General features: G+C 55.8%; 1 protein-coding gene across 3 annotated transcripts; it reads left to right on the top strand.

Moving 5' to 3' along the window:
• Positions 1-11: 11 nt before the first annotated feature.
• On the top strand, positions 12-27,478 carry BRD9 (bromodomain containing 9). Of its 3 annotated transcripts, none has more exons than XM_020290033.2 (17): positions 12-253; positions 1,125-1,339; positions 1,635-1,767; positions 3,808-3,868; positions 4,350-4,494; positions 5,996-6,106; positions 6,781-6,893; positions 9,995-10,127; positions 12,318-12,393; positions 13,565-13,660; positions 15,054-15,186; positions 17,094-17,205; positions 19,942-19,980; positions 20,885-20,987; positions 22,760-22,927; positions 23,964-24,068; positions 24,182-27,478. In XM_020290033.2, the coding sequence occupies exons 1-16, from the start codon at positions 202-204 to the stop codon at positions 24,062-24,064; spliced, it is 1,791 nt and encodes a 596-aa protein (XP_020145622.1). In that variant the 5' UTR covers positions 12-201; the 3' UTR covers positions 24,065-24,068; positions 24,182-27,478. The 3 variants fall into 3 exon arrangements, with proteins under 3 accessions (XP_020145622.1, XP_012629592.2, XP_020145619.1); XM_012774138.3 differs by having other exon boundaries at positions 6,778-6,893; XM_020290030.2 differs by having other exon boundaries at positions 6,718-6,893.
• Positions 27,479-27,704: the final 226 nt, after the last annotated feature.

Below are 27,704 nucleotides of genomic sequence, written 5' to 3'. Positions count from 1 at the left end.
TAGCCAGACCACTTCCGGTCCCGGTGCCGCCTCAGCTTGCTTCCGGCGCTGCCCAGCGGGCTCAGCGACTTCGGCGCACAAGTGCGGCAGCTCAGCTAGGGCGGGGGGCGGCGGCAGCCACGCTCCGGCCGGGCTCGCCGCGGCTGCGGGCGGCCTCGGGGGGCTCCCGGCCCCCGCCCCACGCCCGCCGCCGGCGCCGCCATGGGCAAGAAGCACAAGAAGCACAAGACCGAGTGGCGCTCATCCTACGAGGGTGAGGCGGCCGCGGCGCTTCCTGAGGCGCGGCGGGCGAGGGAGGGGGCCGGACAGGCGGGCGGGGTCCCAGGGACGTGGGGGGGTTCTGGAGGTGGGGACGGGGCTCTAGGGGCGGGGTCCTGAGGTGGGGGCGGGCCAGGGACGGGGTCCTGGATGTGGGGGCGGGGTCCGGAGGTGGGGGCGGGGTCCCAGCGATGGGGTCCTGGAGGTAGGGATGGGGTCCTGCATCCCAGGGTCCTGGGTCCTGTAGCGGGGTTGGAGCCCCGGCTGGGGTTGGCAGGAAGGGCGGGGGATGTACTGCCCTGGCATCCAGGATTGGGTTCCAGGCTTAACTACTACAGGCGACTTTTCCCGCTCTGGAGGAAAGAGCAAAGCATCTCTGCTGGCTTTCCCGCCCAGCTCGGGGAGAAGTTCAACCTGTCTTTTCTCTTTTTCTGCCTTGCATCTGTAGCAGGTAGTTTGTCTGTGTCAGGGGTGGATAGCAGGCCTGGGAGTCTTGGGGATGGGAGATCAGGCTCCTGGGTCCCAGGTCCAGTCTTGTTCCTTTCCCTCACCCAGTGATGTGTACAGTGTCCCACACGGCCTCCCCTAGCCAGGCTCAAGTAGTTTGAAGGACCTGATGATGCTCACTTTGGAAGGAGTGGGGAGGAAGGGAGGGCGTAACCCATGCCACTGTGGGCTTGCCTCTCTATCTTTCCCAGAGGACCTTGGTAGTCCTCTGCTGTACATCTTCACGAGGCTGGCACATCACCCTCTCGGACCTTGCTGTTCTCCTGGTGATGCCCATACACCGGACCAGCCCTTCCCACCCCGGTGGCAGGAGCTTGCCCCTAAGCACATGGTGAAGCTCACAATCCGTGTCTCTGCAGACTATGCAGACAAGCCCCTGGAGAAGCCACTGAAGCTGGTCCTGAAGGTCGGAGGAAGTGAGGTGACTGAGCTCTCAGGGTCTGGCCACGACTCCAGCTACTATGACGACAGGTCAGATCATGAGCGAGAGAGGCACAAAGAGAAGAAGAAGAAGAAAAAGAAGAAGTCAGAGAAGGAGAAGCATCTTGGTGATGAGGAAAGGAGGAAGCGAAAGGTGAGGCAGAGCCGGTGGGTAGTGGCCGCTCGGCTGTTGCACAGTCGGGGCTCAGCCTGTCTGCATGGCCTGTGGAGCAGGAAGCACCTCAGCTGACCCCTCTTGGGGCATCTTTATGAGGGAGGGAATTGTGGGTAAGGAGGGTCTCTGAGGGAGGACTTTTCTTTCGTGGCTTCTTATTTTCCCTGGAAACTGAGGAGGTGGTTGGGAAGTGTGTTTAGTCTCTTCTGTCCCCAGCCTGGGGTGAGGTCCCCACCATGCCGGCTGCTCTCACTCCTTTGGCTCTACCTCCCAGGAGGAGAAGAAGCGGAAACGAGAGAAGGAGCACTGCGACACGGAGGGTGAGGCCGACGACTTTGACCCTGGGAGGAAGGTGGAGGTGGAGCCACCCCCGGATCGGCCAGTGCGAGCGTGCCGGACACAGCCAGGCAAGGCTCTGCCCAGTCAGAGACTCTCCCGGTGTTCAGAGCTCCCCGTTGTAAACTGAGGGTCAGCACCACAACCTCTTGCTGTGGGGAGAAGGGTGGGAAGGAAGAGAACTGGCGTTTTTCTTTGCCAGGGCCACATGCCAGGTGTCCCTGGACATAGGGTTCCTACCAACATATTTGAACGTCTAGAGTTTGAGCAGGGCTTGTCCAGGTACCACTCGTGATCATCTTAAGTTTTGTTTTGTTATTTTAACCCATGAGCTAAGTAAGAATGGTTCATACATTTTTAAAGACTTCCAAAAGGAGACAGAAGACCTGTACCATGAGCCCTTCCATATGTGGCCTATAGAGCCTAAAGTGTTTTTTATGTTTTTGTTTAGAGACAGGATCTTACTCTGTCACCTGGCTGGAGTGCAATGGTGTGATCATAGCTCATTGCAGCCTTAAACTCCTAGGACTCAAGTGATTCTCCTGCCTCAGCCTCCCAAGTAGCTAGGATTGCAGGTGTACATCACCACATTTAGCTGATTTTTAAGTTATTTTTTGAGATGGGGTCTCACTATGTTGCCAAGGCTGGTTTCAAACTCTGGGCTCAAGCGATTATCCACCTCATCCTCAAGAAAGCACCAGCCTTAGACTATTTTTTATTTGGCCTTTACAGAAAAGTTTTGCCAACACTGGGTCTAAAAATTTGGCTTTATTTGCTCTTACTACCCAAAATAGAGCAGCATCAGAAAAATAGCTCCATGATAGTGAGACTCGTAAGATATACATATGTCAACAAAATGCACACAGTTCCCACTAGGAAGAAGCAACCTAAAGGCCCCAATGGTGGGTCTGAAATTGCTTAAAGTGGCCATAAGCTGGGGAAGAAGAAAGTTGGGGGCCTTCAGTGACCTTTCTGCCATGGACACCGTTGTCAGGGATGGAGTTTGGTGAGAATTCCCACCTGACGCTGTTTTCATGCACACAACTGACAGGGATTGGGGCATTTGTACTTAAACAGGGGGGGTCTCTTCCCAATGAATTGTGCATATGGTGGTTCCCAGACTAGGAAAACTGAGGCAGTTGGGATATGGGACATCAGAGATTGGAGGAGGCCATCAGAGACTATGCTGGCTCCATCCACCAAAGGAGAGATCTGGAATGCTCGTGACCCTCTGAGGCTATGGTCTTTTTACTCTTCAGGCATTTCTTTTCTTGAATTTGGGTTTGACCATGTCCATTGTGCGGGGGAGCAGGGATATCAGTACAGTCATCATGGGGAGGGGTTGCTGTTTCCTTGCAGCACCTCTGCCCCACACTAGTCGGCTCGGTAAATGGTAGCACTCGGGGCTCCTGCTGGCACACTGGTGAATAAAGAAGGCTGGGCATGAAATAAGCAAATAAGTGGCCCTGTCTGCAAAGTTAGTGCAGTCGTTAGCCTAAGCGCCTGTTGAGGCTCTACATGGATGACTCCCCCAGAGTACCTGCAGAGCTAATGATGTGATGATGCTTCTTGTACATACCTGGGTCACTGTCAAGAGTGTCACTGTTAGAAACCTACCCTTTGAGGCCTACTATGGGCCCGGGGATGTAGTTAACAGCTGTAGTCCTCACAAGAACCTGTGTGCATGTGCACGTGCGTCACCATTTTCCAGGTGAGGACCATAAACATAACCAGAAGTTGAGGGATTGCAAGTGCAACGACAAGCAGTGAATTCAGGATCAACCTCTGTGTCCAAAGCCTTTGTTTTCTCCTCCGTGCCTTGTGTAGAGTAGTGGTCTGAGCTGAAAACAGATCGAATACTGATAATCTCGTATTGTTTCCTGAAGGGCTCTGGGCACTGTAAGGGGCTTTGAGGCTGATGCTGCGGGAGTCCTTCCCTCCCAGCTGCGGTTCACGGGAGCCAAGGCCAAGTCTGATTTATCTTCGCATCCTCACCCTTGATTGAACTTAAAATGCCATGAAACATCTAACAAATAATGAGAAATGGGGTTTTTCTAACAGATAACAAAATGTTTCTACTCATTTTTTTGTTTTACTTTTCAAATTGCCAGCTGAAAACGAGAGCACGCCTATTCAGCAACTGCTGGAGCACTTCCTGCGCCAGCTTCAGAGGTGAGACCTTGGGCATTTCTAAAGAGCTTGTGTTTGGGGCACGTGCAACGTCACCTTTATTTTCTGAGGTGTTACCCACACCCCAGCCCCGTCAGCTGAACCAGACCCTTCACCTTCACTAGGCAAAGGCCTGTTCAGAGGCAGGTGGGCGTACACTGTGCAGAGTGAGCACTGGGCCGTGAGGCTGGGAGCAGAGCAGGGAGGGCTGGTAGAGTCCCGGGCTCTGTCCATTCCAAAGTCATGGCGCCTGTACGGGCAGGAGCTGGGGCAGTGACAGGACCCAGAACACTTGTGGGGAACTTTTTGTTGTATCCAAAGTACCTGTCACAATCTTAAAAGTCATACCTTTAATATTTTTGATATTTAAGAAATAAAATTTGTTCACTTATTTCTCATTTTTGGATTGTAAGGAATTTTGTATCTTCTAGAAATCTAGATTTTAGAATGTTTTTGTTTTAAGTGAAAGTGTCTTTACTTTCAGGAAAGATCCTCATGGATTTTTTGCTTTTCCTGTCACCGATGCAATTGCTCCTGGGTATTCGATGATAATAAAACATCCAATGGATTTTGGCACAATGAAAGACAAAATTGTAGCTAATGAATATAAATCAGTCACGGAATTTAAGGTAAACACATTTGATTTCCTGAAGTAATTGTGATACAGCTCTGTGTTTGTGTCTAGCGAACAGGTCTTTCACTTTAGGTCATTTTTCTGGCTTAGGGCAGATGGGTGTTTCTGTGTTGGGTGATGTTTCACGAACACTGCATTGAGGAAACGGCTTGATTGTAAACATTTGTCTGTATCTTGGTGTAGAAGCTAGACTATATGTTGTATGCTGTTAGGAATATGTTTCTTTTTTTTCTTTGTTTTTGTTTTTTAAGCTACTGTGCTGGCACAGACAGGACATGTGGGTTCTAGCAATGCTATGTCCAGTTTGGCTTGGCTTGACAATGGATATTTTTAGAAACATAATTTTCCTAGTTCTTGTTTTTTTCTTGTAATAATTGGGTGTTAATTTTTATAGGATAATAAATTTTTATCTCTTGAGTACTTTGCTCTTAACTCTTTTTCTTGGTACTAGCTATGAGAGTTAGAGATTGCTTATTGGTTTTGAAATCATGGAAGAAAGCCCAAATGGATGTTTGATAACTTTGGCATTAATGTCATTTAGAAAAAGGCATTAGGTTTCTTTTTTAGGTTCCATTAACTTTGGGAAAGCTGGACTTTTCTATTTTCTGTTTCTACGTACTGGAGACATCACTGAAGGGTTGCCGACTCACAGAAGCACGGTGCGACAGACTGAAAGGAGAGAGGGAGAATAGGAAACTCACCAGAGAATCGAGGGGAGGCTGGGGGCGGACAGCTGTAGGTCCTCGGGAGGAGTGTTTGGCACACGTGAGGGGCATGGGGACACTGCACAGCTGGCCGTGAGTGCAGTGTGGCGTGTGAGGGCCCAGGTGGCGCTGTTGGCTAGGGCAGCTGGCATCCTGGTCAGTGTCCTGCCTGATGTCACACCTCACCTGCCAGGGGCATGTGCTGAGGAGATGGGGTACGGAAACAAAGTACTGAATGATTCGCTCTTACTGTAAGTTATTCGGTAATGCCCTCCTTATTTGGGTTAAAGTCTTTCCCTAGTAATTCCAGGGCACTATGTTTCGATAAGGTTTTAAATTCAGTGCTGTGGAAAACGGAGAGATGGAAGATATTATCGTGCCCCACCCTCAACATCATCCCTTGGCTTTTACTGAAAAGAATTGGATTGTTGTTGCTTATTCCCATTTATCTCCAACTTCCTCCTAAAGAGAGGGAGGAGGGCTAGAGAAGAAAGGGAAGCACAGGAAACCCTTGTTTTCCCTCTTACAAGATGTGTTTGTGATGCTCAAAAGAAGTTACAGATGTTGGCCAACTCTTCAGTGGAAAGTTTTTCATGCCAGTATTGACCAATGAGCAACTATGAGAATTTCTGAGTTCTTAAAAATTATTTTTTAGATGAGAGAGGCAAGTTTAATTGTTTTCCAATCAGTATGAGTCTTTTGCGTTTGACTTCTTTTGACAGGAACGGAGAACTCTGCTGTTGTCTGTGTGGCATTGCAGACTTGATGAATCCTTTTCTTCTTTCTTTCCAGGCAGATTTCAAGCTGATGTGTGACAACGCGATGACCTACAACAGACCAGACACTGTGTACTACAAGCTGGCTAAGAAGATCCTCCATGCCGGCTTCAAGATGATGAGCAAAGTAAGAAACCTAACGACTACACTGAGCCAAGGAAAACCAGAGCTCTGTTCTGCATCTTGTACACCCAAACGGAAACTCACCGTGACTTCCATGCTCCATCCACCTGTCACCATCATGGTGTTGACCCTCTGCTCTAGGGTAGATGTCCCTGGCCACTCTCTCCAGGCCTGCCCCCTTCCTGCACTTGCTCATGACCTAGCTGTAACATCTCATTTAAGGTTGCCAGAAAGTTCCGGATCTGTTGATCCTGAGCCTGGGTGTCCATCTTGCTGGGTTGCAGCCAGCCTTGCAGGCTTGCTTGCACAGCTGCCTCAGTGGGTCCAGATGGGATATTCCAGTTCTCCTTTGCCATCCCGAGGGCTTCCCAGACCCATGCCCTGAGCCAGGCTGCATGGGCCACATGCAGGGGGGTGCGGCAACTGCCGTGCTCTGGCCTGCTCCCCTCTGGCGGCTCTGAGCCGAGCCCCCACGACCACTTCTGCTGCGCCACCGTGGAGAGTTAGTGGTCAGGCCAGGTGAGGCGTGGCCATCCCCATCCCATCCCATCGTCATGGTGCCTTGGCTGTGAGGGAGAGGTAAAGTCCCTGCTGCTCTGTCCTTTCTGATTCTAGGAGCGGCTGTTAGCTTTGAAGCGCAGCATGTCGTTTATGCAGGACATGGATTTTTCTCAGCAGGCTGCTCTTTTGGGCAATGAAGATACAGCTGTTGAGGAACCTGTTCCTGAGGTTGTGCCAGTACAAGTAGAAACTGCCAAGAAATCCAAAAAGCCGAGTAGAGAAGTTATCAGGTAAAGGCTCTGTGGGAGCTGTGTTGGCCTGTTGGAGTTGAGCAGCCATGATCAGGAAGGCAGGTGCTTTAAGGGTGAGAGTGGGGGAGCTGTCGTGTGGACTTCCCAGAGTAGCTTGTCCAGCCGGAGGAGTGCGGTCTGCTAGAGTTTCGAGGTCTGTGTCCTGGACCAGTCTCATGAAGCACCAGGTGCGGACCAGGCAACCTTTGGGTGGAACAAACGCTTTCCTAGACCCCGCATTGCAGAGGGAAGCAGCTGTCCCTCCCTGCCCACGTGAGAGTGAGGCAGCTGAGCTGTCTGGGTGATGTCACCATCCTCACCCATGCTGTTGCGTCCTGCAACCATCAAAACAACTTGTTCCACTGATAGCAGCCCCTCCTGCCCGCCCACCGCGTGTGCTGTCAGACCCCAGTGTGGCACAGCCTGTCCGGCTGGCTCTGCCTGTGTCTGCTGCTGGCTGTTTGTTGACGTCTATTGGCCCTTCCCTCCCACGAAGTCCCCTGCCACGCATGATGCCTGCTGGCAGCCTGGGCTATGCCTGTCCCGAAGTACCTGAGATGTCGCTGGGCCCACTTTGGGCAGCCGGCATGCTAGGCCTGCTCTCTTGCCTCCAGACGGCCCACACTTCCTGAGCTCCTTCCACAGCTGTGCAGATGTGCGCCTAGGGAGGGGCCTGCAGGCTGGCAGGTGTGGGAGCTGCCGGGCAGGCAGGAGCACCAGCTCTCCAGGGCTCTGCTCCCTCCACAGGTAGCAGCTGATAGGGGTGGTCCTTGAGGGAACCCTCCTATATCCCAAACCCACAGGGGTTCTTGTGCTGCCCTTTGGTGGTAGAGCATTGAAGTCACAGTCATTAGTACGAATGCTCCCATCTTAAGGTTAAGGTTGGGCTGTGTACCGATAAACCCATCGTAAGTTGAAAATGTCTGTCAAAATCTCCTTAAGTCCACCTAACTTCCAGAATGTCAGAGCTTAGCCTACCTTACCTTAAACGTGCTCAGAGCCCTTCCATAGCCTGCGGTTGGGCAGAATCATCTAACGCAAAGCCAGTCTTTGTAGTGGTATCTCGCGTCTCGTCTCGTGTAGATCTTCGAATACGTAGTAGCATTATAGAATTGTGTGTTGGTTGTTTACCCTTAAGATCGTGTGGCTGTGGAGCTGTGGTCATTGCTGCCGCCCACCCTCAGAGTGTCACACCAAGTGCGGTTTCTGCCGAATGTGCATCATTTTTGGAACCGTAGTAAAGCTGAAAAATCAAAAGTCAAATTATTGTGAGTCAGGGACCATCTGCACTGGTTTTGTTTGTTTTTTGGAGATATGGTCTTACTCTGCCATAAGGCTGGAATACAGTGGTGTCATCACAGCTCACTGCAGCCACCAACCCCTGGGCTCAAGTGATCCTCCTGCCTCAGCCTCCTGGGTAGCTGGGATCAGAGGTGTGTGGCACCATGCCAGACCCCACGTTTGGTTTTAATATCTTTGAGGAAATTCTAATAGTCAGGGCCTTCCATTGTTATTTCCCAAAAGTGTGTCTAGTTTGCAGCCCTGCCTGTTGATGGTGTGTGGGCTCTCCTGGGGAACAGAGGGGCAGCAGAGGCGCAGTGCTGGTGGCTCAGCGTCTGCTCTAGGTACCTCCCTCCGACCACAGACCAGCCCTCGGGTCCTTAGGCCTCGGTATGTTTGAGGTTGAAGGGACAGAGGGTGCCCATGAGACCTGTGTGTATGACACAGAAGCAGCTGACAGTGGCCTAACGAGGTTCCCACCCCTCTACCATGTGAACATTTGTACATCATTGGCTCATGGCTGTGCCTGGTCCCCTCAGTCCCCTGACTCGAGAGAGTATTGCTGGCCTGTGGCCGGGATTTGGGTGGTCCTGGTGCTGGGAGCCCACCCTTCGTCTGTGGGGTCAAGTGGCAAAGTTACAGTGACAGTATCTCTTCTGAGTTCCAGGTCCCCGTCTGTGCTGTGGTTCGCAGAGCTATGGGCTGAGATACATCTCCAGCGTTGCATGTGGTCATGTGCCATCGGCCACGCCTGAGCGCCGCTGTGCTCTTGCCACTGCACGTCAGGGACACATACAGGGTGTTCTCACTGGCAGGGCTTGTCCCAAGCCCGCAGCTGTCCTTTCAGCATTTGGATCCGGCCACGTGTGCAGGGAGGGACCCACCCACCTATTTCTAGAAGCTTCCACAGGAGGACAGGCTGCCTTCATGGGTGTTGTGCCCTAAGCCTCTCAGATGTTTGGAATTTAGAGAACTTCATGGGGAACCCAGGCCGCCTGCTGGAGTCTTGGCACATTCCCTGGGCTGCTCCCGGGGCAGCAGCTCCACACCCAGCCCAGCAGTGCCCGCCCTGCTGCGCCAGCACCAGCCTCGCTCGGCCCACTCTGCTTGGCCCTGCGGCCAGTGCTGCTCAGCCCCTGAGGGAAACTGGGTCACTTTTTCTAGTGGTGCCTTTTTTTTTTTTTTTTTTTTTTTTGAGACAGAATCTCGCTTTGTTGCCCAGGCTAGAGTGAGTGCCGTGGCGTCAGCCTAGCTCACAGCAACCTCAAACTCCTGGGCTCAAGCAATCCTCCTGCCTCAGCCTCCCGAGTAGCTGGGACTACAGGCATGCGCCATCATGCCCAGCTAATTTTTTGTATATATTTTTAGTTGGCCAATTAATTTCTTTCCATTTATAGTAGAGACGGGGTCTCACTCTTGCTCAGGCTGGTTTCAAACTCCTGAACTCAAGCAATCCGCCCGCCTCGGCCTCCCAGAGTGCTAGGATTACAGGCATGAGCCACCGCGCCAGGCCTAGTGGTGCCTTTAATGACTAACCCCTGTGGCTTCTGTCAGTTTTCGCTGCTATTATTGCTGTTAAAGTGACAGAAGCGTTTAACCGAGTCGTGAGAAACACAGAGCGTCTCCTCGGCCTACACTGGCTCTTCCTTCTAATCAGAGCATCTTGTTGTGGTCAGGACAGAGGAGCGTGGTGGGCATCAGGAGTCCACGTGTGCTCCAGGGTCTGGGGAGCATGGGCAGACATGAGTTGTGTTCCGACTAGCGGGGTGGGGTGTGGCAGGGACAGTCTCCTGTGACAGGTGTCCCCGCCTGCCTTGCAGCTGCGTGTTTGAGCCTGAAGGCAATGCCTGCAGCCTGACCGACAGCACCGCAGAGGAGCACGTGTTGGCGCTGGTGGAGCACGCAGCTGACGAGGCGCGGGACAGGATCAACCGGTTCCTCCCGGGCGGCAAGGTAGTGTTCCAGGGGTTCCCAAGAGGGGCTGCTTGGCCCAGGCGCTGGGTGTGTGTTTCCTTCCAGGTGGGGGGGCGCACCCTGGCTCAGCCACCGGGTTGGGACGTTAGCACTGGGACATTGTGGGGTCCAGGTCAGAAGCACACGCTGCTCGTGGTCCCTTTGTGGGAGGGGCTCCTCTGGCCTGCGGCCGCGTTTGCTCAGCAGAGTCTGGGTGCTTCGCTGGCAGGGCCCTGCAGGAGTGGTGTGGCGTGCAGCATCCTCGCTGCGTCCTGGTGGAGGCCCTGCCCGCTGGCTTCTCCACTCCAGGTCACTCCTTTCCCTCCGCAGTGAGTGTCGCTCGTACGTGTTTTTGTAAGGCTCAGGCCTCTGAGAGCCCCTCAGTCACTCGGGGCTTGGGCTTGGGTCCAGCAGGCCACAGCTACTGTCCTGTGGCTGCGGTGCACCACCTGTGCCAGGTGTGGCGGGGGGAGCCAGTCCAGCTGACCCCTCTGTCCATGAATCAGACTCTGCTATCCCCTGAGCACCACCTCCTTTTTGTCACTATAGGTTCCAGACCAGGCACTTCTGACGGAAATAGAACATGGGTCATGTTCGCAATTTTAAGCTTTCTGGTGGCAACATTAACAAAAGTAGAGGGATGCAGGTGACACAAGCCCTAATGTTTTATTTGACCTGATATATCCAAAATCTTACTGTTTCAACACGTAATCTGTACACAAACTTAACTAGAACTTAACGCTGTGTTTCATATTAAGTTTTCAAAATGCACACTGCTTTGTAAGTAAAAAATGTTGAATGAGGCTGGGCGTGGTGGCTCACGCCTGTAATCCTAGCACTCTGGGAGGCCGAGGTGGGCGGATTGCTTGAGTTCAGGAGTTTGAAACCAGCCTAAGCAAGAGCGAGACCCCATCTCTACCATAAATAGAAAGAAATTAATTGGCCAATTGATATATATAGAAAAACTTAGCCGGGGATGGTAGCACATGCCTGTAGTCCCAGCTACTCAGGAGGCTGAGGCAGGAGGATTGCTTGAGCCCAGGAATTTGAGGTTGCTGTGAGCTAGGCTGATGCCACGGCACTCACTCTAGCCTGGGCAACAAAGCAAGACTCTGTCTCAAAAAAAAAAAATGTTGAATGATAATATTTTTCATATGTCAGGTTATATAAACTATATTAAGGTTACTTTGCCTGCTTCGGTTTGCTTTTTTTAACATGCCTGTTAGAAAGTTTGAAAATGCCAGCATGGCTTCAGGGTCGATCATTTGGATGGCGTGGGTGTGCAGCCTAGGGGAGGCCGTGCCTCTGGGGAGCCCAGGTCCCTTTCCTGGAGAACCTTGTTTAGAGGCCAGGACTTGGATGCTGGGCAAAGCCCTCTCAGCAGATAGAGCTGGGCAATGCGTGTGCATGTGGGTGCAGCACAGACGTGCCCACCGCTTATGGGAGAGGTCTGTTGACACCGAGTTTACATGGACCAAAAACCATTGTTTTTACAGTGAAACCTCCGAATCCACACAGCACCATGGGGGCCGCTTCACTTTTCTCCCTTTCAGTTTTGTAACTGCCGTGAGAAGCCAACTTCTGTTATCCTTCACATGTTTATCGGATTGATGCCCTGGGTAGCTGATCTGCCACCTGTCCTCCCCCACCCGTGCCCCACTCACCTGTCTGGGCTCTGACACTCCTGGGTTGCTATTCCTGCACAAACACTCTGGCCCGGCCACACCCCGACAGCCCCCACCAGCAGGTGCCACCTCTTCCCAGACCTGGTGGCTGTGGACGGGGTGGGGCGGTGGGTTACCCTGTGCCGCCAGGGCAGTCCCATGCCTGTTGAGCAGCTGATTTGCTCCATCTCTTCTTGTTCAGGCTTATGAACAATTTTAAATGTTGCTTCCTGGTACAAGGTTTTGTTTCAACAGCACCCCCTTTAAGGGACCACGAGGACCCTAAGAAGTCCTTTCATTGCACACGTGTGCGCTTTGTTGTTTGCAGGTTAGTCTTAAATTCCAGGGACCAGCGTGCGAGGGCCTCTGTGTCGTTTGCTCATGGAGAGCTCCTCACCTGTGGCCTTCAGGGGTTCCCCACGCTGAGCCCTGCTGGCGGCCTGCATTTCACCTGTGCCGCAGTGGAAAGCTGTGGGCCCACGTGCTGGTGCTGAGGGACAGACTCTGAGGCAGTGCTCCCTTCCAGGTGGGCTACCTGAAGAGGAGCGGGGACGGCAGCCTGCTCTACAGCGTGGTCAACACAGCCGAGCCGGACGCCGACGGTGGGTGCCTGTGCAGGGCCAGCTACCTGCCACCTGCATGCCATCCTCTGACCTGTGTCCATGCTCAGGGTTGCAGGGAACCTCTTCTGTGTTGAGATACCGTACGTGGGCCCAGGGGCAGCAAGGAAGCTGTCCGGCCTGCGTCCCTGTACCCTCCCATGCGACACAGTGCCGACCCAAGCGAGGCATGGGCGGTGGTCCCACAGGGCTCCTGGGAGAGCGGCAGGACTTGGGCAGCACGCCTAGCGAGCTGCTGGGAGGTCCTTAAGGCTGAACTTGGCTAGTGTCATGAAAGGTCTATGACCCAAGTTCAGTCTTCGCCATAAACCAGAGTGCTGAACAACTTCTGTTCTCTGAAGCTTGAAAGTGGTTGTGGGAGAAGAGGTCGGCTTGATGACTGCATGAAGGAAGACGTTGAAGGGGGACATGAATACTGGGTCCACCCAGCCCAATATGGGCGTTTTCGTGGTCTTGAAGTAGTAGTTTAACACTTTTCCATCTCTTTGGGAGTAGTTCAGAGGCTTGTCCTTTGAAGGAAAGTACATCTCATGTGGATTTGAAATGCACGGGGGGCACCGTGAGGACGGGGAAGCCCCTCGAGGGGGGCCTTGGACGTTCCCACTTTTCCTTGGTCTCGTCCACACACGTGTGGGGCAGCCTCGGTGCCTGGAAGCGCCCCAGCGTGTGCTGATTTCTTCCATCCGTAGCTCATTTTCCTGAAGAGAGTAGATGAGTTGCTCATTACTCAGCTCAGAAAGAGAGCTGACTTGAGGTTCGAATTGAGGGATCCCTGCTCAGATCTCGAGAGTGGTATGTGAGTGACTAGTTTCTGCAGCACGGTCAGGGCGAGACACAGCGCAGGCTCCACGTGTGTGCTGTGGATGTGGAGGGCGAGATGCTTCTGGGGGTGCTGGGTGAGCAACTGGAAAATGCTAGAAGTATTGCTGGTGTGGTGGGCAGATGAGAAGTTTTTCATGATGTTGGCTTTGGGGCAATCATGAACCTGAAATACAGTTATTTTTGAGAATGGTAGCTGGCTTTTGTAAATTCATTGTTTGGTGGTGGTTGTAGAGTCCCTGCCTGTGCCCCTGCACCCCACCCCCTGCCTAGCGGATCTGCCGCGGCGTGGAGAAAGTGCTTACGGCTCACAGTCTCCATGTCCTTGTTGCAGAAGAGGAGACCCACCCCGTGGACCTGAGCTCGCTGTCCAGCAAGCTGCTGCCCGCCTTCACCACGCTGGGCTTCAAAGACGAGAGAAGAAACAAAGGTAAACATGCGGCCCATCCACGTTGCCAGCAGCAGCTCGGGGAGGGCAGGGATTTAGTGGAGTAGCGCCCCTCTTACTATAAGGTTTTCTTTGTGAGCTTTTATTAGTGTGTCTGGATCCATATTATAACCCTAATAAAGTTAGGATCAGTTAAAGTGACAGGCATGGAAATTATATTGAGTTGGTGTCTTTGTTTTAAAAATGTCCAGTGAGCACCTTGGTTCACATCACCTGAGTTTAGCCTTGGTTGGTGTCCCGCATCCTTGCGCTTTCTGTCTCTGCTGCATTTGCAGGACCGGCCTCTGAGGGTTAGCACCTGTGATCCCCCCCCTGGGCCCTGGCTCTGTCCCGTCAGGTCCCTTCCTCCCATCTCTGTCATTGTGTCTGTCTGCATTGCTGCTGGAGCCCCTGACACCCCAGGCTCCGTCTCTGCCGTGCCAGGGTGCTCTCTGGAGGGGCAGTGCAGGTCCCCCAACCCAGACTGCTGCATAGACCCTGCTCCTGCCCTCCCCGTCTCACCGCTGCCCACACCATCTCCCACCAACAAGACAGCTCGCCGTGCCCTCCAAACTATAGCCTTGGCTCAAGGGCTTCCTTCTTTCTGGAGTGTTCTTTTCTCCTGCTCTGGGTGTTAAAAATTCTCCCTGCACTGGGGCCTTCTGTGAAGGCTCCCTATCAGGTGGTCGGTCCCCTCACCTGCACCAGCCTCACCCCCACCCCAGACCCTCCTTCGCTGCCGTGGTTTCTCTCACGCTTTGCTTTGGGGGCAGCGCTTGTCCTCTCCCCCTGCCACAGTCCCCCAGTTCTCAGCTGCAGGGTTCTCTGCACAGCGGACGCTGGGCAATGTCTGGAGACATTCTGGTTGTCACATAGGGATGGGTGCTGGCGTCCAGCAGGATAGGCCGGGGATGCCACCAGCTCCCTGCGGGAGACAGCAGGAAGGGCCTGGCCATGCGAGGGCTGAGAGGCCCCATGCTGACACAGTCGGTCTCCCTTCAGGCCCCCTCAGCAGGTGCCAGCCCGGCCACGCACAGTCCAGTCTCGGCAGTGCCTGTGGGTTGGCTTCCTGTGAGCTGGTGAGCCGGTGCCCTCTGCCCGCATCGCTGACCCAGGCACCATGGAGCTCTGGCGCCCACAGAACCCCTCCCTGGCAGAAAGTTCAGTCATTTCCCAGCGGCCCTCGCCCACAGAGGGTCAGCCAGGGCCAGGGACTGCGTTTGGCTGGTCACACGCAGAAAACCGACTGTGCTTGGTAGCAGGAAGGTCAGAGAGGAGGCAGGAGTGACCAGGATGGCGGCCAGTGCGGTCATTCAGCCGTGGGCACGGTGGAGAGGGGCCTGTGCTCAGCGTCCTTTCATGAGCCTGACGTCCCTCCTGTCCCCATTGTCCCCAGTCACGTTTCTCTCCAGCGCCAGCACCGCACTCTCGACGCAGAACAACTCAGTGTTTGGCGACTTGAAGTCGGATGAGACGGAGCTGCTGTATTCGGCCTACGGGGACGAGACGGGCGTGCAGTGTGCGCTGAGGTGAGCGCTGGCCGTGCACAGGAGCCCTCACCTGCAGGGCGGCACCAGCTGCGTCCTGGGAGGGGTTCGGGGCGCTGCCTGTGGACACGCAGGCCCAGCCCTGGCAGCAGGTCCAGACGGCAGCAGAAATCTGTTTCTAGCAGCCCACTCTGCTCTGCCATGGGCCGGTAAAGAGAGTGTTTAGCCAGCTGTGCATGTTCAGTAGGAGTTTTGCTTCGTGACCGTGTTGACATGTGTTTCTTAGTGGCTGCATTGGTTTCCTCAGGCCGCAGTAACGAGGTGTCTGTCACACACTGGGTGGCTTGGAAACAGAAACTTACTCTCCCACGGTTCTGGAGCCTGGAAGTCTGAGCTTAAGCTGTGGGCAGGGCTAGTTTGTCCTCAGGCGTCTCTCCTCAGTGTTTAGACACCGTCTCCTCCCTGTGTCCTCACGTGGGCTCTCTATGTGTGTCTGTGTCCTCGTCTCCTCTTGTAAGGACACCAGTCAGATGGGCGCAGGGCCCACCCTCATGACCTCAGTTTACCTGACTCCAAGTTCAGTCACATCCTGGGGTGCTGGGTTGTAAACTTTTTAGGGAGACACGGTCCAGCCCAGAACAGGAGCTATAATAGAATATTAAAATCACAAATGTAGTAATTAATTTCCCTAGAACTTTTTTGTGCATATTTTCTGTAGTTTTCTATGGCAAAATAAAAAGTGAGCCACACTTGTAGAATTTTAGTAATTTTTTATGGGAGAAGTAATTTTGCTAACCCCTAAGAAATGGAATTTTTACATATCAGATCTTCATTTTATTTTTAAATGAACACAGAATATATTTGCAGAATAAACAAGAATCCTCACTGGAGAGGGTTGTGTCATGACTCACCAGTTACAGGGCTAGTCACCCCACACTGCCCACCACAGAGCCTCCCCCCAGGCTGGGCCCGGAGGCCTCAGTTCCTTTCCTGGTACCCTGTGGTAGTTCTCAGCTCTGCAAGGATGCCGTCACCTGTTCAGGTGATGCAGTCATCAGACTGCTGGCATCCCACCTGCCTTCCCCAAGCAGCTGCTCCCACAATGCACACGTCCCACGTTGCTGCCCAGCCAAGATTGCAGCGATTGTACCTGCCGCTGGCTGCAGGAGACAGCACACAAGAGGGCCGCAGACGCTGTGTCCTGGGGCACTTCCGCACACCAGGGTCAGTGAGGTCGTCGTGGCCAGCCACAGTCACAGGCTGTGGCTGTTTCCCGTGAAGGCACTTGTTCCTGTCACTGCATGCTGTCGCCAAGGCCCAGCTACCGGACAGCCGCCTCCATGTTTCTTTTTTGGAGGTCTGAAGTCCGGGAGCCCTTCTGAGGCGCTGGCGTGGTGCTTTGATTCTAGGACTGCAGTTTTTGTTCCCTGCTTGCTTTTAGGATTTTGTTCATTTTATTTCTCTGTTAGTGACTCCCATGGCCCAGATCGAGGTGATGGTGAAGGGTGTGCGGTGGGAGTCTCAGCCCAGCTGTGCTCTGCCCACTGTGCATGGCCGCTCACCATGGCAACCCTCCATGACCCACTTGTGTTCTTCAGCCAGAACTAGCAGGAGGCTGTGAACAGCTTCCTTTGACTAAAGCCAGTCCGGCATCTGTTGTATTTCTGCATGTCACAACGTGTGTGTTGTGTTACAGTGTGTGCATGTGTTCACTGCTCTCGCCCTGTTGTTTTTTTTTTTAATTATTTTTCCTGGAGATCTTTTTAGCCTTTTGGGGTCACGGTCCACTTTGAAAATATAGTGAAAACTGTCAGTTCACAGCCCCCAAAATGCCAAAGCTGGAAGGGGCATGGAGGAGTGTCTGAGGAGGCTCGCTGACACAGGCCTCTGCGTCGTGGCACCAGGGCACATGGGTGCCCCAGCGTGACCTGTCCTGTGGTCCCCTCCAGCCTGCAGGAGTTCGTGAAAGATGCCGGGAGCTACAGCAAGAAGATGGTGGACGACCTCCTGGACCAGATCACGGGCGGAGACCACTCGAGGGTGCTCCTCCAGCTGAAGCAGGTGGGCTGCGCCTCGGCTCCGCCCTCGTGGCACCTGCCCTCGCAGCGCTCCTTGTAGAGAGCGTGCGTCCAGGCCGGGCTTCAGGGAAGTGCTTGCTGCTTTAGGTAATCTCCAGCCAGCCTTCCCTCACGGGCTTTTCAGCTCTGCCAGAGTCAGACGGTGCGGTGGTTTCAGGAGACTCACGGGTGCCGGCATCCTGCTGTGCCGCCTGGCTTTCTGCGCACCCAGATTTCTTTCATCCTGAGGAACTTTCCTTAATACTTTCCATGCTACAGACTTGCTGACAGTGAACTCGCTCAGGATAAAGTCTGAAAGTCTTTATTTTGCTTTCATTTTTTAACTTAATTTTCCCTGGGTGTAGCGTTCCGGATTGACTTTGTTTCCTCTCCACTGTGAGAGTCTGGCTCGTGTTGTTTTCAGAAGTCTGTAGTCATTTTATCTGTGTTTTCCGTTTGTGACCTTCCTTTCTTGGTCAGGTCTAGAGTGGGCCGACTGCGGCCTGCCGACCAGGTCTGATGTGCACCTGGCCTTTGCGCTGCCTGCGAAGTGTGGCCGTGTCACATTTGTCAAGGTTGTCACAAAAGGAGTGCGGCGGGGCCTGGCGCTGCAGCCAGTGGCTCCTGGAGGCTCCGTGTGCTCTTGGGCGTTTGAGTGGGAGACTTTTGCCACGTGCCTTGGGCTGATTTTCTTTGTGTTCATTCTGCCTGTCATTTGTTGCGTTTCTTGAAAATTGTAAAACTATTGGCTTATAGTTTTCACCGAATTTGGAAGATTTTCCGCCAATTTTTTTTTCAGCCATTTTGTGCCCTTGCCTCTCCCCTTGTTTTCTAGGACTTGGACACATTAGACATTCGATGTCATTGTAGGCGTTACCAGCGCTTTGTCTTTTGGTTTGAATAGTTTTTGTTGCTGTGGTTTCAGGCTCACTAAACTATTCTCATGCCATCTCTAAACCTGTCGCTGATCCCAGACAGGAAGTTTTCATCTCTAGGATTCCCTTTGGTTCTTTTTTGCATCTTTTATGTTGGTTTTCCTTTAATTCTTTGAGCCCGGTCATGCTGTTTGTTGTAGCTACTGTCTGAGTCCTCACGTGCTCCTCCTGCCATCCTGCCGCCGCTGGCTCTGTCTGCTGCAGGCTGTGCTCTGGCGTAGCCACAGGTCACCGCCGGGATGCATTTGTGGTGGTGTTGGTCGGACACGGCATGGTGAACGTTCCACGTTGGGAGTCTGTACCCAACATCCACCAGCCTCGTGTGGCCACTGGGAAATTGAAATGTGGCTAGTCTGAATTTAGATCTGGCTTAAGTGTGAACAACAAAGTAGAATTTTAAAGATTAAATGAAAAAAAGATAAAATTCTGTTACCAATAACTACTTTGTATGGGCTGCATGCTGGAATAAAATGTTTTCAGTATGTTGCCTTAAGTACAGTATGCTACAGTTAGTGCGCATTAACCGTGATTTTAATGTGGCCACTAGAAAATTTAAAATTAGGTATATGTTTGTGTTTCTGTTGGACAAGACTGGTCTGGATTTTGTTGTCTTTTAAAGGACATTGACGTTTGTGACGGCAGAGAGTGAAGTTACTTATGGATCACCTGACCCTGTCAGGCTTGTTCAGCTTGGTTGGTGGGGTCTGGGGCAGCCTCTATCAAGGGCTATGCTGAGTGGCCTTCTGGGGCCTCTTCAGTGCCGGGCTTCGCAGTGAGGCCTCTGCCCTGGCTGGTGGGGCGTGGACGGGTCCCTGCCCTGGGAATGTCTGGGGCATGGTTCCTGTTGGGGCTGCTTTGGCCTTGCAGTCTCATCTGTGCGAGAGCAGGTACGTGCGGAGCAGGCTCCGGGCCCCTCAAAGATTGCTGGCGCTCCTCCTCTGAGCAGCGTCCTCCTCTCCAGAGCCCGGCCCGTGGCCTGTGCGCTCTGGCTCTTGGCGCCGAGTCTGAAGCCGGCGTTTCTACTTGGTGTCCTTGCTGAGGGAGGGAAGGCCCTGAGATGAGGTTGCGCTGTCAGCTACTCTCTGAATTCCAGTTTGGTGCCTTTTGTGAAAGTGAACTTGCGTCAGAGTTATTTCAGATGCGCCCCAGCGTCCAATGACACTCAATACGAAACATTAAAGAGAGCTCATGTGAGGAACGAGGCATGAAAAATGTCAGTATTTGCTTTTCTGATTAAAAGTTGGTGAACTCTCAGAAACACTTTGGACGAACACCCCATGTGAAAGAGTCACTCTCAATGGCTGTTGGTTGGCACATACGGAACACCAGGGCGTGTCTAAGTCTGTGCTCCTGCCGGGGCACAGGACGGCGATGCCGTGGAGGCCGAGGAGAGGCCCTGCTCGCCTGCAGCTGGCGGTGCCAGGACTGTGCGGCACCTTTGTTCCTACGCGCCCACCTCCCTCGGGACTCGAGCCTGGTCCTGTTCCGGGTGAAACTGCCGGGCATGGTTGTTTCCCGAGCTGCCCCCAGGACCTGGGTACGCTTTGAATCACCCCAGACTGCAGGGCTGGGGTGGGTGTCCATGCTCCCTTCCATTGTCTTCTGCCCTTGGGGTGCCCTCCCCAGCACACAGCCCTGGGGTCTTGCCGGTGCTGAGCGAGTGGCCGGCCAGGGCCAGGCTACCGCCAGCTCGGTGCATGAAGACGGCACACACCTGAGCTGGGGTAGCAAATGATGTCAACACATTGCCCTTTCACGTAAAATCATTTTGGAAAAGCTGGTTTCTGGCCTCTTTCACTTTGCAGAGGAGAAGTGTTCCTGCGAAACCTCCAGACGAAGTGAAGGTGGGTTTTCAAATGTGTAAGTGAAGCACTAGGCTGAGCACAGCTGTGTCGGCCTTTGAAGTGGGTGAGCAGGAAAGGCTTCAGGTGTCGCTGTATTTAGAAGCTGATGCTTATTCTAAAGAACAAGGTAAACTGGTGCGTTTCTAGAACCCTGCTGCTTTTTAGTGGCTTGAGGTGAGGGTGCAAAGCCACAGGACGTTCTCCCAAATCCAGAAGCAGGGTTTGTGCAGCAGCTCGTTCTGCTGGGCACTGTCCTCACGGACACCATGCAGGGGTGGAGGGGCCACTTGGGACCTGCTTGTTGAGTAGCAGGTGTTGTCTCTGGAGTGGGGGGCTCTTGGAGGCAGGACACTATGTGCCCAGCCGCAGGACTTGCCCATTGGCAGGTATGGGGTTTGGTCTGGGGTTCCTGGGAGCGCTGAGAGACCCCCTAGCATCCATCTGCCGGGGGAAGCTGGGCTGCAGGAGCTGACCAGAGAGCCATGGGGACTGCTGTAGACTGGCCTCAGGACGCCCTTTCTGGGAGGAGGACCCTCTCTGTTGGTTTGGGACCCGCTGCGCACTGCTCCATGGAGTCCCTGAAAGCAGTCATGGGCCCTCTCGGTTCTGTGTGTCTTCCTGACCCACTGATTCCCTTAGTGCCTAGTGGAGTCCCCAGATAGTTAGCAAAGGCTCGCTTGTTTCTGCTGTTGGGAGGAGTGTTTTCCTTGTGAGCTCAGACGGGTGGGGCCTTGGGTTGCATATGCTATAGGCGGCTGTTCCCACTCATGAGGCTGGGCTCCAGTGTAGCAAACGATTACAGTCATTTCCACAGCTGGTGCTAAGTAGCATCTCAGCTTCTGTGTCATATTTATCTACTCTTCATTGCAGCTCCATCTTTTCGTCTTTGTCTTGCCTTGCACAGGCTGGGGACACCCTAGGGGATGGCAGTGGCTCTGTCCTGGACTTTGTGTCGGTGAAGCCGTATTCTGACGTGTCTCTGGACATTTCCCTGCTCAGCTCTCTGGGTGAGTGGCAGCAGGTGCCTCTGCCCTGCAGGAGTGTGGTGTGGTGAGAAGTAAATGTCTGGTCTGCCCCTCCCCTCCTGACTAGCTAGGGTTGCGAGGAGACGCGTCTATCCTGGTGTTTGGTCTTTGTCGTGGTTTCTAGCCCACAGCTCCTAAACCCCTTGGAATCTCCAAGATGTAAGTGTCTTTTTGTTTGCCAATGAGAAGATGGGCCTGGCGACACCAGGGAGCCAGGCCTGGTCACAGTGCCTCCACAAAAACCAGAAGGATGGGGGGCATCCTTTATGATAAATTGCTAAGGAAGCTACTCTAGCACATTACTCAAAGCAGAGGAGGGCATCATGGCATTTTAGAACCAGGCAGAACCACAGGCTTGGGATTGGCCTCTGAAGCGGGAGCAGTCGTGTGCCATCCCGCTGTGGGATCTATCTGATGTTACCCACATGCAGACGCGTCAGCACTGAGCTAGAGGACACCCCACCAGCACCTGCCACGGAGCTGCCGGGTAAGCACGTTCCCAGGTGGCCCGGCCTGGCCGGTGGGCTGTGGGCTGAGGGCCTGCTGTCCTCAGCCCGCAGAACCTTCCATAGGGCTCCAGACTGGGTTCACCTGCGTCCGCCTCTCGACTGCAGCCTGTGACTTGAAGATTGCTGGAACCGTGGGTCCTGCTGGCTCGTGGGTGATGCGCCACTTGTCTCTGCCAGTTCTGGTCTCGTGCAGGTGCCTGGCAGGAAATGCCCAGGCGGGTTACTGGGGGCTGGTCGCTGCCCAGCACATAGCAGATTCCAGGCTCCTGGAAGAAAGTGGGTTTCTGTGTGAAGCACCTCACCATGTGGCTCTGTGCTGCCAGCACCTCCTCAGCTGCAGGGGCCCTGCCAGAGCCCGAGACTCTGGACGGCAGCCCCAGCCCAGCCTCCCCAAGAACAGCGGCCCAGCCGTCACTACAGACGCGGCAGCTGTGACTGTCCTACTGCGTCTGTGTTCTAGCTCTGTGTCCGTTCAACGACTGCGAGAACAGTGCCAGCCGTGTGCCAGGTGTGACGCCAGGCCCTGGGGAGGCGGCAGAGGCACCGTCCACCGTGCTGGCCCCACCCCTGTGGAGCCGCAGTCTTGGCAGAGAGCACAGAACACCGTCCAGGCCCCTCTGGGGGACGGCAGCCTGGACTCAGCAGGGCTTCCTGGGGAAGGCACCCGTGCCGTGGCCAGAGCTGTGGAGAAACTGGCTGAGACGAGAGAGGCTGGGGGCTCTTGGGGTGGAAGGTGCCAGGTAGAAAGGGGCTGAGTGTCGGGACACGGGTTATCACGCTTGTGTGAGCTAGCACTTCTGGCAGCTGGTCTGGCATGGTCTGGGGGCTGTCTTTCCAGCTCTCTGCTGGGTCCCCTGCCTGGCTCTGGCAGGCCCCTTGCACTCTGTCTGCCGTCCGCTCGGAGGCATTGGACAGAGACCAACGCCAGTCCCTTCCTACACCAGCCACAGTTCTCACGTGTGTGTGAGGCGGCCTGGATTTGGCGTGGGGCCGGGTCTCTTGTCCAGGGCTTTGCGTCAGTGGAAGACGCTGCCTTCTCCTCTGCCCATTGCCACAACGAGCTGCTGTCCTCAGCTGAGTGCCTGCCTGCTGAGCGCTCGCCCAGCCTTGCTCGCGGGCCACCGTCCTGAGCGAGAGAGAAGACCTGGGTGTGGGGCTGATCCTCCTCCCGCGTGGCCTCTGGGCTGGGCCCTCAGTGGGCAGGGTTGCCCAAGCGCCTCCAGCCCCCGCCGTCTGTGTCCGCAGGGAAGGTGAAGAAGGAGCTGGAGCACGACGACGGCCACCTGACCCTGGACGAGACCACCAAGCTCCTGCAGGACCTGCACGAGGCGCAGGCGGAGCGTGGCGGCTCCCGGCCGTCATCCAACCTCAGCTCGCTGTCCAATGCCTCCGAGAGGGACCAGCACCACCTGGGTAAGGCGGCCCCAGAGATGGCCCGGGACAGGTGGCCCAACACGCAGACATGGGGCAGCCAAGTCGCACGAGGACTGGAGGTTCCTGAGGTGGAGCCGGTGTGTGGAGGTGGCTGGGCCCGCAAGCATGGAGGAGGCGCCTCCGGTGTGCAGCGGCTGCGCTGGGGTGGTGGTTTCCGCTGGGGTTTAGCCGGTGCTGTGGCTTTTCGGCCTTGCCTGTGTCCTCGCACGCCCTCCTGTCCCTGCCGCCCACGGCCCCTCTGTCTGGGCGCAGGGCAGAGCCACAGAGCTGACCTCCTGATTGGGGACGTTTGCTGCCACCCGACAGGTCTCCGCAAACGTTCCGCCAGACGTCAGTCCTGAGCCCTGCTGGCCAGTGCCTGACCTCACAAGGTCCCCGTCTGCAGTGTCTCTCGTGGGGAGCACGTGGCCTTCCTGGCAGGGCTTGGTGTGTGAGGAGAGACGTCGGCCCCAGTGGGGATGTCTCAGCCACAGCACACGGCACCAGGCGTCTGCTCTGCGGCCCCTCCAACGTCCCTGTGGTATTCTTGGAGCCCTCCCGTGTGGATGCTGAGTTGTTACTTCAGCAGAGTGGACCCCGACATTTTCCCAAGTAGTAGCCAGCCGCAGAGGCGTGGCTGCAGCTGTCTGAGGAAGGACCACCATTTTCCATCCAGAGCCCGAGTAGCGCCAGGAGTGCTCAGTTCCGGGTGGCTGTGGTCAGCTTGACACCTGAGGCCCCAATAACCCAGTGACCTTTGGGTGACGTGGGAGCCACTCACTGGGCCTGGGCTCTGTCTGAGGGACCCTGGCCTGGGAGCTTCCTCTCCCGTGGAGCGGCGGCCGGGCCAACCTCATCCAGGCACAGGCGGCCCTCTGGGTGCCGGAATGGCGAGAGGCGCCGAGCTGTGGGAGCTTGGCTGGCTGAGTCTTGGCTTTGCTGACCGAGGCCCACCCAGGCAGACACTTGGCTTCACGAGCCCTGCGTGGCAAACCTGTCGTGTGTGTCGAACTCCCATGTTTCTCTCAAACTGTAGGAAGCCCTTCTCGCCTCAGCGTTGGGGAGCAGCAGGATGTGACCCACGACCCCTACGAGTTTCTTCAGTCTCCAGAACCTGCCGCCTCTACAAAGAACTAGCCTTGTAGGTAGTTTCTGATTGTTGCTATTTCTTTTGTAAGTTTTAATTTGCATGTGCAGAGGTTATTCTTTTTAAACGAAGACCTTTATCTTGTTCCCTTTGGCCTCTGGGTGCAGCCGGGAGGTGTGAAGGCGAGTACTGTCCTGCCAGCAGCAGAGGGACACCAGCCTGCAAACCTCGACAGTGGAAATAACACACACAGGGGGAGGCTGGACTGTGGAGCCGTGTGTGGTCTGTTCTGAGCATCACGGTGTGGACACGCCTGTCTCTGCCCCACCGTCCTCCTGGGGTGGCCCAGTCTGCTGTCGGCCCTGCATGCTCCTTTCGGAAGCCACGCTGCGCAGGGTCGTGCGGGGAGCACGCAGCATGGGCTGGGGTGCGGGCAGCCTCCCGCTTTCTGTGTAACGGACAAGCCTGAGGAAGGAGCGTGTTCTGCAGGGAAGAACAAACAGCCTGCCTGTCACCGCAAAACGCGGTGTCTAAGTCATTGGTAACTGGACGTGTTGGCCGGACGCCTTTGTGTGTCCGCAGAGCTCTATAAACACAGACCTTAGTGGAGCTCTGCGCAGAGTTCAAGGGCTTATGCTTGTTCCCGGCCTGGCAAGGGCCCCTCACCGGGACTTCTCCACGAGACCCTTCTTCCTGCTCACCCAGCCCAGTTCTCACACCCACGGTGATGTCGGGTCTCGCCTGTGCGTCTGGCAGGACCTCCTGCTGGGGCCCTGCCCCTGTGGGACGTCCAGAGTCGAGAGAGCCAGGCGCCCTGGCCCTCTAGCGGCCGGGCACACGCCGAAGCCCACTGTCCTGCGGAGGGAGGGGCCGTGGCTGGAGAGGCCCCATGGGCAGTGGGCAGCTGCCGCAGGTGTTGCCAGCGAGCCACATGGCCACAGCCCTGTAGAGCGGGCGGCACGGTCCTGCCGGATGGAGTATCAGTGCAGCTGTGGCTAGTTTGAGCCGAAAGGAGTCTGGGGTCGGGTGGGGTCGGGTGTGCAGGTCCGTGGCCCGGAGATGAGCCCCATGTCGAGTCTGGTGAGCAGGTGCCTCTGCGCCACAGGACTCCAGAGGTCGGGCTCCCTGGGAGGAGGGCAGATGCTTCCTGCAGGTCCCCCGGGTGACCTCCAAGGGCAGTGCCCCTCCCTTTCCCGCAGCGTCCCCTTCCTCCCTGCCCTGCAGGGGCAGCGTGGGGTGTGGTGTGCGCTGTGCAGGAGCCACTGGGGTCTCAGGACGTCGGGGTGGCGTGCGGCGAGAGCCCAGCTTGCTGTCTTTGCCTGGGGTGCTGTCCTTGGCTGGGTGCAGGGATGTTGCTGCTTCCTGGACGCCAGCCCCAGGTGCGGCACAGCTGCCAACTGCTCAGGTGAGGACCTCCGGAAGCCTGGCACCTCGCCCACCCTGCCGCTCAGAATGGAAGAAGAAAGACCTACCTGACCTAAGGCCTTCGTGTCTTAAAATCTATTTTGTTTTGGTAAAATTCATGACATAAAATTAACCATTGATCATTTGAAAGTGTTCAATTCCCTGCCATTTGCCCCATTGCAGCCACCACCCTGTCAGGCCCCAGAGCACTCTCACCACCCCAGAAAGGAGCCCCTACCTGCTGGCGGTCCCGACAGCCGCCAGTCCACTGTTTCCAGACCTCCCCATGCTGCACACGTGTCCATGCGATCACAATGGATGTGCCAATTTGTGTCTGGCTGCTTTTTGCGCAGCGTGTTTCCAAGGTCTGTCCACGTTGCAGCCTGCGTCAGCGTGGGCCTGGGTGTGACCTGTGCCTTCCACGGGCCTGTGGCTCGGCAGCAAGGGGCTGGGGCTGGGGCCAGCCCTGGCCAGTCCCTGCCTGAGGAAGCTGGCGGTCTCTGCCCAGACCTGCAGGGACTCCTGGTGGGCAGAAAAATTGGCCAGGCTGGCAGGGGTGAGGGGCTGTTGCTCAGGCCACACTGGTTGGGCGTCATAGGCCAGCCTGGCTCGGGGTCCTCACGCCTCAGAGCTGACAGGTGCTTGGGGAGGAGAGAAGCCCGGGCTGTCCCCTGCGGGTGTCTGGGTGCAGCACTGGGTGGCGGAACACATGTGGCTCCTCTCTGTTGGAGTTAAACTCCAAACAGGACCACCACGGTGCGTGTGCACTGGCGTCACCTGCTCCCCACGCCTGGCCTGCCACGTGGCGCCTGGTGGGCCAGCGCTGGGCCAATCTGGCCACGTCAAAGCAGAGCTGCTGGGAGCTTCCCAGAAGTGTCATTTGTGCAGCTGGAATGTGGCCGGTGGCAGCACGTCACGTGGGCTGTGATGGGAACGGCCCGGTGTGTGCCCACAAGAAGGCACGCAGGTGGGTGTCAGCTCGGTCTGGCTGGGCAGCGCATCGTGAGATGCCTGTGTCTGCGTTCACCTGTCGACCTGGGCTGGGGGTCATGGCTTTTGCATGTTTGCCAACATGTGTGGCGACGGGGCCCTGGTCCTGCGCACTTCTGAGCTTGTCTTCTGGAGCACAGACGTCCCCAGGGGAGGGCCTGAGTGGCCGAGGCTGCCCGGTCAGCTGGGGAGGTCCCTGACACTCTGTGGACCTGGGGTGAGGCAGATGGGCGTCCTGGCCGCCTTCAGGGCGCATGAGGCTGCCCTGCTCCTCCGCACCCCGTCTGTCGTGCTGGTCAGTGGCCGAGGGCCTGGCCCGTCTGAGGGCCCCGAGGGCTGCTCCGCTGGAGAAGGCTGCCGTGTGCCTCGACGTCAGCGCCTCCAAGGACGGGGACCCATGAATGCTGGGTCACGTGGGGGACTTTCTTCCTCAGAGGCACGACAACCGCTCATCCGCAGCCTGGGCGACACCTCCGCTGTGCAGCGGCTGTGAAGTCTACTCCAAGAACTGCCCTCTTCTCAGAGTCGAGCCCTGTGCAGGCGATGGGCCTTAAGAGTCGCCACCCTTTTGGGGGGGTGCTGGTGACGTTCTCTAGTTAATCGTGACTTTCTCGTGTCTCCCAGAAACCCACAGCCTCTGTCGTGCCCTGGCGGGTTGCTGGGGCCCGAGACACTGGTGGGGCCGCACGCCTGCGCCGGGCCTGCTTGCTGGCACCCAGGGTGGGTGCTGCGGGTTGGTTTGCGCCCACCAAGCCTGTGTCGAAACTCTGTCCCAGGATGGCAGGTTGGGAGGTGGGCCTCCTTGCGAAGTGTGCGGGCACAGGGCGGGTCCCTCCTGGAAGGATGAGGGCCTTCTGCATGCCCCCAGGAAGGATTAGCTCCCAGAGAGCAGCGTCCTGGGTGCACCCGCCCCCCTCTTCCCCCACCCACCACCTGCTCTCTTTGCACGTGGCTCCGTGTCCACTGCCCACCACGAGAGGACACAGCCCGAGGACCCCACTAGATGCCCAGTCTTGAACCTTCTAGTCACCAGAACTATGAGCTAAATAAACCTGTTTTTTGAGTCGCCAGTCTCAGGTGTTCTGTTAGAGCAGCTCGAAGCAGCTCACCGTGGGCTGGGATTCTGCATGGAAACGGGGTTTGGTGGTTACTTACCTGGGGCCACGGGGGGGGCAGCCACCCCACCCCAGTACTCTGGCCTTTGGGCCTGGGCCCCGCCCAGTGGAGTTCCCCATAGGGCACTGGGCAGTCCCTGGCCGCTAGCCCCGCAGCTCAGGCCGCCACTGTGGGCAGTCT

The sequence above is a fragment of the Microcebus murinus genome, chromosome 11 (genome assembly GCF_040939455.1).
Source record: "Microcebus murinus isolate Inina chromosome 11, M.murinus_Inina_mat1.0, whole genome shotgun sequence".
In the NCBI taxonomy this organism is placed as follows: domain Eukaryota; kingdom Metazoa; phylum Chordata; class Mammalia; order Primates; family Cheirogaleidae; genus Microcebus; species Microcebus murinus.
The sequence above is the reverse complement of the archived record's forward strand: the minus strand, read 5'-3'. Positions and strand labels throughout refer to the sequence as shown.